Below are 12,537 nucleotides of genomic sequence, written 5' to 3'. Positions count from 1 at the left end.
TTATTTTATTTTATTTTATTTTATTTTATTTTATTTTATTTTATTTTCCTTCTATATTTTTTGGCATATCCTTTAAAAGGAAAAAGTGATTTTTTTTAGGGTTTTTCTTTTTACTTCAGATAGTGAACCAGTAATCCGTATTTAATGATATGTTTGAAGATTACAAGGAAGTGCAGTCATTGTGGTTATAAGTATTTTACGTTCACCTTTATTTTTCTGCTCTCTTCTGAGAAAACTCCATTCCAGCCAAAACCAGCACAGAGAGGAACATCTGATTTTCGGAATGGGAATGGGAATTATTTTTAGAACAATGAATACAAAACTGGGCTGCCAGAAGGGGAAGCTGGTAAGATTAAAAGGATTTGAGTCTTGTCCTGTTAGGAGGCAGTCTCTTTAAATAGCCAGCATGCTTTCGGTGTCATGTCTGAAAGTTCTGGTGGCTGGTCCAGTCAGGAATACAGCAGGGGGCTTATTTTGAGAGGCCTGCTCTTCCACATGCGTTGTTTTTGTCTGGTGAATGAGTGACTGCTGCCACTGGAGAGAGGAGCCCAGCGGTGTGTGTTTTAACGGCAGGCTGCCAGAGCAGGGGGACGGTAGAACAGGGTGGAGGAGCTCAAGAGGCCCTTTCTTCCCCCCGATACGATGCTGAACTCATACGCGGTCAGTTCTTCAGTGGACCGACTGCCCAGTGCTTCTGACATCTTTCCTTACAGACACTGCATTGTACTTTTCTTGGGCAGGAGCTCCCTTTGCTCAAGCTTGTGTCTGAATGTGCTCAACATTTTATTTTGATTTGTGGTAACAGAGGAAGATTTTTATGTTCAACACTTTTTCTTCTAGGAACGAACTTCAAACACAAATGTGGGAATAGAGTCACAAAGTGAGTCCTAATATGCAACTCTTTGAAAAGAGTAGCTTTTTTGGTAATTATTACAGATGAAAAACCTGTGCCAGTAATATTACTTTATAGCCTGGGGATTTAAAGTCCGTGGCAGATTGTCAAAGATAATATGGAGCTGAATAGTAAGCAATATGACAAATGAGTGTAGGATATTACTGGAGACTGGTGCTCTGAGAGGAGAGAAGGAAAGATTAAAATAAAGTCTGGTAAATAAAAAACTGGTCTCAACTTCTAATGAGACCAGTACAAACACTGTGCTAGACTAAAAAAAAAAAAAAAAGCTTCTTCCACAAGAACATATTTCATCATATTTCATTATGAGATGAGACCTTTTATCTTAATAAATAAAAAAATTCATTGTCCCCCTTTGTCTAACTGTTGGACACTTCCATTTGAAGCGAATGAGTAAGTGTCAGGCTCCTTTGGCCAGGATGAAACTGCAGAGGCTTCGGATTTAAGAGCTTGCTGATGAGTGGTATCTCCTGAACACCGGTTGTTTTATTCAGAGCCGATGCAGGTATGGTGAAGAATGCCCAGCATGCGTAAGGACAAGCATAAAGTGCGTAAGAAGCTGTCACACCCACAATAGACATATTTGTTGAGGCTCTTAAGAGAAGGGAAGAAGACTAAAATGGAAGCAAAATTGTCTTTCCTGTCCTTCTGTTATGACTCATGGGAGCTGCTTTTGTGCTCAATACTCTTATAATCTGCTTATTTGTCACCATGGTCTTAGAAGCATCCTGCGCAGCACCCACTCTTCTTGAGTTGGCCACAGCTGTTAGAGCAGCTCATAAATCCTGCGTTTTAACTCTCACAAGTGAATTCAGTTCATATATGCAGATGAGCTGAATTTGGTTTTGAATCTGTACTTGCATGCACAAGGAGGAGCACTCAGAACACAATAAAACAAGCAATCATATTTGGTCCTGGTCTCCAACCACATTTTTCTTTTAGGGGTTTATCCAAAGAAGTGTCTCTAATAGTTTGGAGCTTGGTTCAACACTTTTCCTAGCATAGTGCTTGCTTTGGGATGATAGTTATGTTCAGGTTCTTTTTATTTTTAGATTCTTTTTCACCAGGCTCCTGCCATGGAGGTGAAGTGTTTGCTTTTTCGGCCAGTGATGTGAAGATGACATCCCTTGATGTGTAACACATCCAGATGAGTTGGCAGTTTTCTCTGTATCAACAGCTATTTAAAAACATCGCCACCAACAACAGTGAAGTCAAGTTCTAATGACGATGTTAGCAATGTTAATAAAAGCTTGCTGGAGCTGAACCTCTGAGCTAGTGCAAGCAACTCTGGTATTTTGCTTTTACATTATTTGTTCAACTTGACAGTTGTCTTAATTTTGTACTCATTTTTGCCAGCTGTGCTTATTTTTTTTACAAGCAGAAGAGGCTAGGTTGAAGTTTAGAGTATTAAAAATGGCAGACTTGTTTAATTACAGTACCTTGTTGCTTTTAATCTCTTCTTCGGCTTTTTATTTTTTAACCTTTCACGTTGTATTTTTTTTTCCATGTTACGAAATCTGATGGCTCTTCCTCCCGTACGTTGTCCTATTAGAAGGTCTATTGTATCTTCATGAAATGGAAAAACAAGTGGTAGCCTTTTTCTTCCAAATGGAGGAATTAGACTAGCAACACTGCACTAACGGTATGGCCATATTTCTTTCTCTCTCCATTCTTGAAATCAGAATATTACTACCAGCTTCCTACTTAAAACTGTTCAAATGCTGAATTTATTCTTTGTAATCTGTAGCAGATGTCAGTACTCCTGACACATTCTTCTGGATCAATAAATTCAGAAAAGTTTCCCTATCTGTTTTCATATCATATACATTGAATATTCTGCTATTAACACCTTGATAAGGTGTTTGTAACTTACATTATGCTTTTCCTGGAAAATCCTGAGAAATAAAACTACATCTATAATGGGGAGGAGAAGGAAGAGCTGGCGTTAGTAATGATACATCATGACTAATAGAGCCAGGTAGAGCTTCCTTTTCTGTGTGCACCCTATCTGACAGAAGACATGCCAGGGTCTGCATAACCATCAGAGATGGATACTTACATGGTGTAAGTTGTTTTACAATGGTTTGACCCCCCCCCCCCCCCCGTTTTGCTAGTGAACAGATGAAGATGTTCCTAGAAGCGTTTGCCATCTAGAAAGCCTCAGCTCTATCTTCTCAGTGGGTAAAAATAATGAATAAACAAATTTAAAATATTGTTTACTTTTCTGTTTTAGGAAAGCAAGAAAGGTGTTTGCTTACTGGCAAGAAGCTTGTTTAAAAGCTAATGGATGGCTTTGAACTCAATTAGAAGTGTGCAACTGACTTCAGCTTGGTGAAAGCTGCGCTCTTTCTGTCTGGATACAGGAAACTGAGAATACTTTAGAATCTAAACATATATATCTTAAATGGTTTTATTTCTCACTAATTTTGTGAAGACAGGTGTCTACCTTAGGTGTTTTTGTAAATCACAGTAACCATCTCTGATTACTAAGATGTTTGAAATTTTTTTTTCTTCCAGCTACTGATGATTATGAAATAAAGAATAATACCTTTACTTAGAATTGAGGCTCTGAGGTAGATGGTTTAATGGGATATTTTTGGGTGATTCTATGGAGCTTTTAATGGTCACAAAGAGGAATCGTACTGGGGAAGAGCTTTTTTTTTTCTTCTTCTCTCCATGGTTTTAATTTATATCTGCATTATGTAAAACTAGTTGGTGCTTACTCATTTCATGGTGTTTCATTTTGCTGACTTGGCTGTAGATTTTGTAGAATGCCATGAAAGCACTGAGACCATCTCAGAGACCTTTTGGTGTAGTTCAGGAGTCAGTGGTGTGCTGCGAAACTGGTCACCTGAGAAAGGGGTGCGAGGAGAATGAGTTCTGCTTCTCCAGCGCTGGAGAGAGGAAGAACAGCCTTATTTCTTGGGCTGCGAGGCTTGTAATGTAGCCGGCAGGAGACTTCCTAAAACAGACCTGTGTGCTGCTCCGTGCGAAGAATGAAGCTGTGGTTGCTATTAATAAGGTTTTCCTTGCTATTTCCAGTGTTCAGCTGCTTGAAAGAATCCAGTCTGTTTTCATTAAGCTACAGAATGAAGTGACTCTTGCTATGGAAAAAAATTGGAAATTACTATTTTGGTTAAAACTTAATTTCTATTTTTTATTTTTGAGAGAGTAACTGTAATAATAAGACTGCTGGCAAGGTTCACGGAGCTTGGGTTCATATATAACCAGATTCCCTGCAAGAACAGTGATTTATCTTTTTTTTAAAAAAAAAAGTCTTAACAAGGCCGGTGCCTTTCAGAAAGCAGAATGATCCCAGAAATCTCAATGGGTGCTGTCATGGAGCAAGTATTTTTAGCAGTAGGCAGAGGCTGAAATATTCATAGCGATTATTTTTGGTCTTTCAGGAGCTTTTGGTGGCAAAGATCTCAACCAAGTGCATACCTCCTGTCGTGAGGTAGCTGGGGTTCTCCCTCTGAGATAAAATGAGGGGAGCGTTACGAGCGACTCTTCTCTGGCCTGGTTATGGGACAAACCCAAGCTTCATGTATTCACAAATAACGCCTGCTTTCCATGCCTCTCAATTACACTTAATAACACTTGAGCAGTGGAGTAGGAAGGGATGAGGTGGGCCCAGCCAGCCTGGATTCACTGCTGTTGTGGGAGGGATGAGTTTGAGCTAGCACGTGGCTTGAGCTGTGTCACCGAGTCGGGGCACAAAGTACCTGGCTGTGGATCCTTGCTGCTGCTGTGTGCCATTTCGCTTCTCTTCATTAGCAGTCCTGCTCACTTCAGGATGAACTTTCCACAAAGTGCTCTCAGCAAGGGAATGCACAGCGGTGAGGCCGGAGCTTAACGCAGAAGAGGCAGGCTGCCCAAGTGGGGTTTTCTTTTGGGAGTTCCCCAGTACGGGCATTTATATCAGCTGTCTGTCATGGTGCAGGTCGGGTAGAATCCGAGGAACTGGTTTGTGTGCTTCCTTGGGACAGTCAGAGTGCATCGCTGCTGGTGTGTGGACATTGATAAGCGCGTTGACAGACTCTCACCTTTCAGGAGTGGTAGGAATGCTGCCCTAGATAACATGCATCCAGGAGCAATAGTGCAAGGAGTCAACCACCTCCCTGCCACTCCAAATTCCCCCTAAAGAAAAGGGAAACCGTGTGACTGAAGAGGAATTTGTGGCAGGAGAGGGAGGTGCAGCAGAGTGAAAGGGTAGCTGCTTGCAAATCTAGCCTTTGTGCCTAATTAAAAAAAAAAATCCATACTGAAGACACTTGCAGAAATCTTATATAAATAAATGTGGATCACAAGTTAGAGGCTTATGCAGTTTGAAGTCATTTATGAGAATTTCAGAAATTAGGAATGTGGGAAGAGGAGCCTGCATCGAAAGAGGAGAGGGAATTTTATAAAACAGGCAAGCTTAGAAAAAAAATGATTTATTAAAACAGTAAATTAATCACTGAAATAATCCATTAAGGGCTGGGTAACTCTTAAAAACAACCAGCCATCCCTTTTGATTGAGAAGTCACTGCTTTATTTTCCAAGTTTGTTTTCAGAATACTGGGTTGGTTAGCTCTGAAGTTGCTTTTGAAATAGTAACAGCAACAACAAAGTACCTCCCTTTGACTTGTTTGGGCTAGCATCATTGATTTCTTTCCACTCTTGTGTTGTTCTTTTTTTATTATTATACTTGACTGGGTCAACACAAGGCTTTTGGCCAGCACCCACAGCTTACTGTAAAATAACAATGAGACTTCCTCTTCCTGTAAGCCAAACCCAGTGTCATTAGCCTGTGCTTGCTCATTACACATAAGTTAATTAGATGAATTCATTTCTACCCTGCCATCTTGTTCCTTAAGAGTACTCCTGTTCTCAGATCACTGAAGTGTAGGAATCTCTTATTTCCATTTCACAGTGTAACTATTAGCTTTTTTTCCCTATTTTAGAGCATGGGATGTTTGCCTTAATATTAGGGACAAAAAAGCAGTTTGAATTAGCAAAACTAAACCTAGATGTTTCATTTCTTAAACTTCTAAGATTATAGAGGAGATAATGATTGGACTGTAAAATGAAGAAACAGAAAATACTTTGTTGATTTCCCTGTATGTAGTTGCTTGATCTAACATATGGCTCCTTCCATGTTTGAAAAACACCAGGGGGAGGAGGGAGGAAATCTGTGAAACAATTATTTACTTCTTATTACACCTCCATTAAATAAATTGACAGAGGAAATAATTTTCTAAAACTGATTGCTAGTCAGTCTAACAAATAATTTCCTTGATTTTTTTTAAGCAATCAAAGGAAATAATAGCAGGATGCTTCCTGTTGTTTAGTGTCCTTTGTGCCTTATCCTTTTTACTATTACAGAGGACAAATAATAAAGTGAGTAAAAACAACTTGTTTTTGTACCTATCTGTCAATGTAAAATGAAGTGAGAACATAGGTAATTAAAAGTGTACTTTTTGTTCACTGAGGTAGTTCCTATCAACATTTTGGCTTGCTTCTGTCTTGTAGAGACAAACTGTATGTAAGTTATTATTTTAATAGTCACAGTATGGAATTACAAAGCTAGCTGTTCTCAGATAGCAGCATGTATCGTGGATTGAATGTGTAAGTTCTATTGACTGTGAAAAGTGGAATTGTCTGCAACCATTAATGTTGGACAACATTGTTTTGATTTATATAAATCACTGCTATATTTTACTGAAATAAAACAAGTTACTTATTATACTATTTCCTCTTTTTCCCCCCCCCCAGGAAGCTACTGACTCACTAGAAATTAGGAAAGCACGTAAGAAGTCCAGTTGATCAAGGTGGATTTTTTTTTTCCAAGAGTCTTTTCACAATTGCCTTTTGCAAGATATTTGGACGCTCCCCATTGTGCCATGTTTTGTGGCTCTTACCGTAAGAAGAATTTGTCTTGATGAAGATTCCTAACATTGGTAATGTGATGAATAAATTTGAGATCCTTGGGGTTGTAGGTGAAGGTAAGTAGTATCTCTATAAAAATTATAACTTGTTTTTTATTGAGATATGATTTAGTCCTTTTAATGGCAAGAAGTTTTCATTTGCAAAATATTACTTTCACGCAAATCTTACAAAACATCAGTTTATTCTATACATCTCAGATTGAAGGAAAAGTTTGGAAGATTGGAAAAAAAAGAGGAGAAATGGGACAGTTCTGTTTAAGCTCACTGTATTAATCTCTTAAATGATACTGGATAGATGCAAATTATCCAACTTAGTATAATTAAAAATAATTTCAGTGATTTAAAACCCATTTACTTTGAAGCCTTTTTCAGTGCACAAAAATTTGGTAAGGTGCAAGTTTAGGATGATATTGGGAACAGTGTTATTTCTGTGGCCTGGAGATGACTGAAGACTTGTATCTTCCTGCTTTTTTCTGATTTGAGATGATTTCCTGACTTGATGCCTATTTTCTTTGTTTTAGGAGCCTATGGCGTTGTACTTAAATGCAGACACAAGGTAAGTAAATTGCTTTAAGTCAGAGATAAATGTTGGTGTTTGGGTGAAACAGTGACTTCTCATGAGAACTGAGGTGTTGCTCTGTACTAGATACATTGCAATTGGGCAGGACTTCTGCAGTCATTCAGATTTTTAATTGCAGTACTGTCAGGGGAAACAGCTATATATAGTACCCAAACCCATTTTTTTTTAGCATTTAATATTTACCTGAAATCTGTGAAGTATCAGTAATGTTTCTCTAATCTAAACTAAGAAAGTTTTCTTACAAATAAAATTGGAGTGCAGTTTACTCTGTCTCAATTTGAATATTGAATTAATTTTCCAATACTGCCATACGAGCACGCACTTGTCTTGGGGAGGAGGGGGATCCACATGGCATTTCCACTGCTGTTGCTGGACAATTAAAATGCAGTAAGAAAGCACTGACTTCTTTGCTTGTTGAATTTAATCTGGAAGAAAATGAAGTGTTTTTTTGTTTGTTTGTTTGTTTTAAAAGAGGGAGTGGGGTGGAACCTTTTTCAGACAAAAGGGAATTCTGGCAAATTATCTATGCTGTCATAACTGTTGTGTAAGTTGGATATATCTGTACTTTCTGCTCATCAGCAAGGAACTAGTTTGCTGTCTTTGGAACTGTTGTGTAGTCATAATAAATACCTTTTACTTCCCTAAAGCAAAACATTCCAGAATTATAGAATGATTCATTTGTAACGACCCAAGAATACATAAAAGGCTTTTTTTTTTTATGTAGTTCATACCTTGTTCTAGAAAACATTAACGCTGAAGAGGACCTACATTCCTGCAGTGGCTTTTATCACATAAACAAGTCCTTTTGCACAGGAAATGTAGTTATATTTGGAGTGGCTTACATTGTTGTACTGAGAATTCAGAGCTGGGGCCTTGCTATGCAACAAGGTTCACCTACACTTTTAGAACAATTTTTAGAAAGTAATTGTAGGTTGTTGTTTTTTTAGCTTCTGAGATTTTTAGAATACCACATGGTAAGATAATCATCTCTTATCTTAGTAAAACCAAGGTAGAGCTTCGTGGTTACATTCTTACCTAGTGTATATTAACAGTGGCTATAAATAATAATAATAAAAAAATACCTAATTAAAATGAGTGGTAAACATTGTTCTGACTTCTGGATGTGAATACTTTACAGTATGCCAGATGACCAGAGAGGAATGGTTTTCGTTTAGCAGTGGGAGTGCTTCTTCATATAGCCAGTGAAAAGACACTGAATTTCATTAAAGGATCTCGTTTTTTGGATAGTTGTTGCACCATTTTTTCTGCAACTTCAAACTTAATTGAAGCAACATTGAAGTTCTAAAACAGACTGGTATTTATTAAAACTTCTAGCAAGTGAGTTTGCTAAGACCTAGGATTTGCAATATTTTAAGCTCACTGAATTATGATTTTAACTTGCTTAAGTCAAGTTCCCTCACAGTCTGTAAAAGCAGATGAGTCTACAGGCTATCTGTTTTACTGAAAAAGAATATCAGAAAATTAAACTTGGATAGGTATCTCTTTCCCCTGGACTTCCTCTGGCTGCTTGTCATCTTAACTTTTTCCTTTTATACATTTGCAAATATTGAGAGGGACTTGTCCTGAGCTATTTCTATCTTGCAAGGTACAACACAAATACAAGTTCTGCTTGCTGCATTAAGAAAAATTGCTCACATATAAAAGAAGAAAAATGTATTGCAAGATCATACATGTAGTTGTTTTTGATCAAGAACCGTTTTCATGTACAACTAGGAAAATTATATTAAAAATACGTAAGCATTCGCTTTTGTGCAGCCTTAACAGAATTACCTGCAAATGCAAGGGTATGTTTTGTTTTATTTTTACTGTATGGCTGCTGATCAACTTTACTTACAAATACTGTTCTTTATTAAGTGGTTCTTCCCTGTGATCTGTCTGCAGTTAGCACAGTTGATTTTGAGTGCATTACGTAGCCTTTTCAGTGTCACATAGGAAACCCACACTGGAACATCATCTAGTTTTTGTGCTTTCTGGACTTTTTTTTTTTTTTAAGCTGTATTGTGTATATGAGGCCATCCTTGGTCATGTTCCCTCAGCATATAGTGCTTTTCTTTTTGTACCAAACTAACAATTATGTTTAAGAATTTGAATGCCGAAGTATTTATATTCATCTTTACAATGGTAATATGCAAGAGGCAGATTCTCAGCGACTTGAAGTCAACTCATTTCCATTGTATTCGTGGGAGAGTAAAATTTGCATGAAATGAGCTGGTCCTTAATTGCATCAATTTTGCAACATAATGCAGTAGTGCTTCAATAAATATGTAGCTTTTTGTACTAGTACAATTCAGTGGCATTAATAAATGGATATAAGTTGGCAGGAATGGACTAAGAAACAAACACCTTGTTATTATATGACTTTTTCCTTGATAAAGGAACGTTATCAGGAAAGCTAGAGTAGCTCCTCTAGAACTGACTATGTTTACATTATTATATAGCATATTTTTATTACAAATTCTTTATTGCTACTTGTGCACAGCAGATATTTATCTATTTTATTTTCTGACATGAAGCTAATACAAATAATGCTAATGCTAGGATAAAGCATTATGAGAAGACATTTCATAGATAAATACATTGGAATATATTTGAAAAGCCTGGAAATGCATTTTATTTTCATTAAAAAATAGTAAAATTGTCTTGGCTAATTTACCGTATATCATCTGTCTTTTCTGAAAAGAAAACCAATTTGAACAGTTCAGCAGTGTCAGAGGACATGGCTAAGGAAAAGAGTCTTTGTTCATGTTTAAGTTTGGTTGGTATTTGTCCTTTAAATAAAACCACCATCCCCTTTTCACTATACGATGTAAACTTGCAGCTTCATGTGGTGTTATCCTTAATAACACTCCTCCCACCCCAATAATCCTTATTAGGGACTTAAGCACAAGCATTAGGAGACGTCTGACATAAGTATAAGGTGCTAATGGAACAACTCTCTGGCTTAAAATCAATAAAATGATGGGAAGGTGCTGTAGGAAAGCCATAGGGTATCCAAAGATGAACACTAAGAAATGAAGCTGAGGGGGAGGGAAGTTAGCTTAGATGTAGTTGTGAAAGGGCAATGTAAAAATGCACCAGGAGATAATAAACTGTATGTAGGAGAGAAAGTTGAAAATTGTAGCTGTAAGTAGGAGGAGTTTGTAGAAATTGGGTTAATATATCCTTGAACAACTGAGAAGAGTGGATAGATACGGTGTCCAGGTAGACAAGGTAATAACATTGGCCTTCATTAGTGAGACAATTTGCCATGGGGTCAGGCAGAAGAGGAAGAAGGATTCAAACTTCTGGTGGTCAATTCATAGATACTAACATGGTAACTATTGATTCTAATTTCTGCTTTAGTTCTCATCTGCAGAACGTGCACAATTCCTCATTTTATCTAACCAGTGTTTTATCTGTGGTCACTTGAATTTCCACCCTGATGCAGTTCTTCAAGAAATATGGACATTTGTCTTCAGAGCACGACTTCATTACTGACCAGTAAATAAGAAATAGACTGCATCTTAAGAAACAAGCACAAAACACCCAGATCCCTAAAACTGATCACTCTAAATAAGGCAGGAGAAAAACAGTGAAAACATGCCTAGGGGAATTTGCCTCCCCCAAACCAATGTGCTCTGGGGACAAGGCAGGAGGTAGCTGGGTGTGCAGGAAGGGATATGGTAATCTGAATTCTCTAAAAGCCTGCTAGAATTTTATCGAGTCTCCCAGCCTTGTTCATTCTCTTGCTGTGTGCTGTGTGTTTACAGAGTCTTTGGAGCCTGAGGGGATGCAGTTTAATGATTTAGAAATGTAATGCCAGGTCTTCTTGCATGTACAACATCTCCTGCCTGATAAGATGTTTTTCTGGTCTTTCGTTTTAGAAGTGTATCCGGTTTTAGTTGTTCTGTATTGTATTTGAGATATTTTTATACCTTTTTCTTTAAGGTAAACATCACTGAATTCCCTTATTAAAAACAAGTGAAAAGAAACCTTAGTTTATAGAATCACTTGGCTACTTCAGTGCCTCAAAGAATACTGACGAATAACCTTTTTATAGGCGTAATACATACGGGCATTTTCATCTTTACCTGATATTTAATTTTGTCCTGTTTGAGCCCTCACTAATACTGTCATTGTCTTCAGACAAATTTTGTGTGTCTCAGAATATCTGAAAAATATTTATATAGCTTTTTAAGAAAGCTGCAGCCTAGTCATTCAAAAATATAATGGATATGTTTATGGGACATAATCAACAAATTTCACTTGAGTACTTCAGCTTTTTCCATGTCTTCTATCATTACTGAACAGCAGGGTCACAGTTTCCTTGGTTTTCCCTTTGCTGACACATACCTATTAAAACCCTTTACTTTGTCATCTGCATTTACAGATTTTCAACTGATCTGAGCTTTGGCTTTTGAATACAACCAAGGCATGCTGCAGGAAAGTTTCTGTGTTCCTCCAGGTAGCTCATCTTCGCTTCCACATTCTGTGCACTACTTCTTTGTGCTGGAGCTCAGTTAGGAATTCCCTGTATACCAGCGCTGGCCAACTTGAGACAATTTTCCCAGTATTTTCCTTGTTGGAATAGGCTTTTCCAGTGCTTTGAGGAAGTCATCCTTGAAGAACAACCAGTTTTCCTAGACTCCTTTACTGTTTAAGGCTGTCTCTAGGCAAATCATTGAACCAGGGTAACTGTTCTTTTGAAGGTCCATGGTTGTAATTCTGCCATTTTTCTTGTTCAGTTCTTCCAGCATCTTGAATTCCCCTGTATTGTGGCATTTGACATCAGGGATGCTGTTCCGTTGTAATCCCAGTGAGAAAGGCACTCATGCTCTGTATAGTGTCATTTAAAATGTTATTTATTAAAGCTAACCCTGCAAAGAAAGTGAGAATAATACAGGTAATCTAATTCCATTAGATAATGGGAACCTGGAGTTGTGCAGCATCAAAGGGGCCTCCGATCGGTCTGCAGCACACTGTGCAGACTGCCTGGAGAAGGGGTTATGCCATTGCCATAATTTGAGCTACCACAGGACTTTCTTACAAGAAAACAACTCTATTAATAAATTCTGCCGTCAAACAGAATGGATGTTTGTGTGAGAGCTTCTTGC

At 37.8% G+C, this 12,537-nt stretch overlaps 1 protein-coding gene across 6 annotated transcripts in view; it reads left to right on the top strand.

Annotated features, from left to right (window-relative positions):
• Nucleotides 1-12,537, top strand: part of CDKL5 (cyclin dependent kinase like 5) — a 131,227-nt gene that overhangs the window by 39,786 nt on the left and 78,904 nt on the right. For all 6 annotated transcript variants that reach the window (XM_035323804.1, XM_035323728.1, XM_035323878.1 and 3 more), the window contains exons 2-3: nt 6,671-6,900; nt 7,365-7,399. In XM_035323804.1, coding sequence (XP_035179695.1) covers nt 6,837-6,900; nt 7,365-7,399 — 99 coding nt within the window. In that variant the 5' untranslated portion in view covers nt 6,671-6,836. The remainder of the gene's footprint in view (nt 1-6,670; nt 6,901-7,364; nt 7,400-12,537) is intronic.

The sequence above is a fragment of the Oxyura jamaicensis genome, chromosome 1 (assembly GCF_011077185.1).
Source record: "Oxyura jamaicensis isolate SHBP4307 breed ruddy duck chromosome 1, BPBGC_Ojam_1.0, whole genome shotgun sequence".
NCBI classification, from domain to species: domain Eukaryota; kingdom Metazoa; phylum Chordata; class Aves; order Anseriformes; family Anatidae; genus Oxyura; species Oxyura jamaicensis.
Note: the sequence above shows the minus strand (reverse complement) of the source record. Positions and strands in the feature narration are given on the sequence as shown.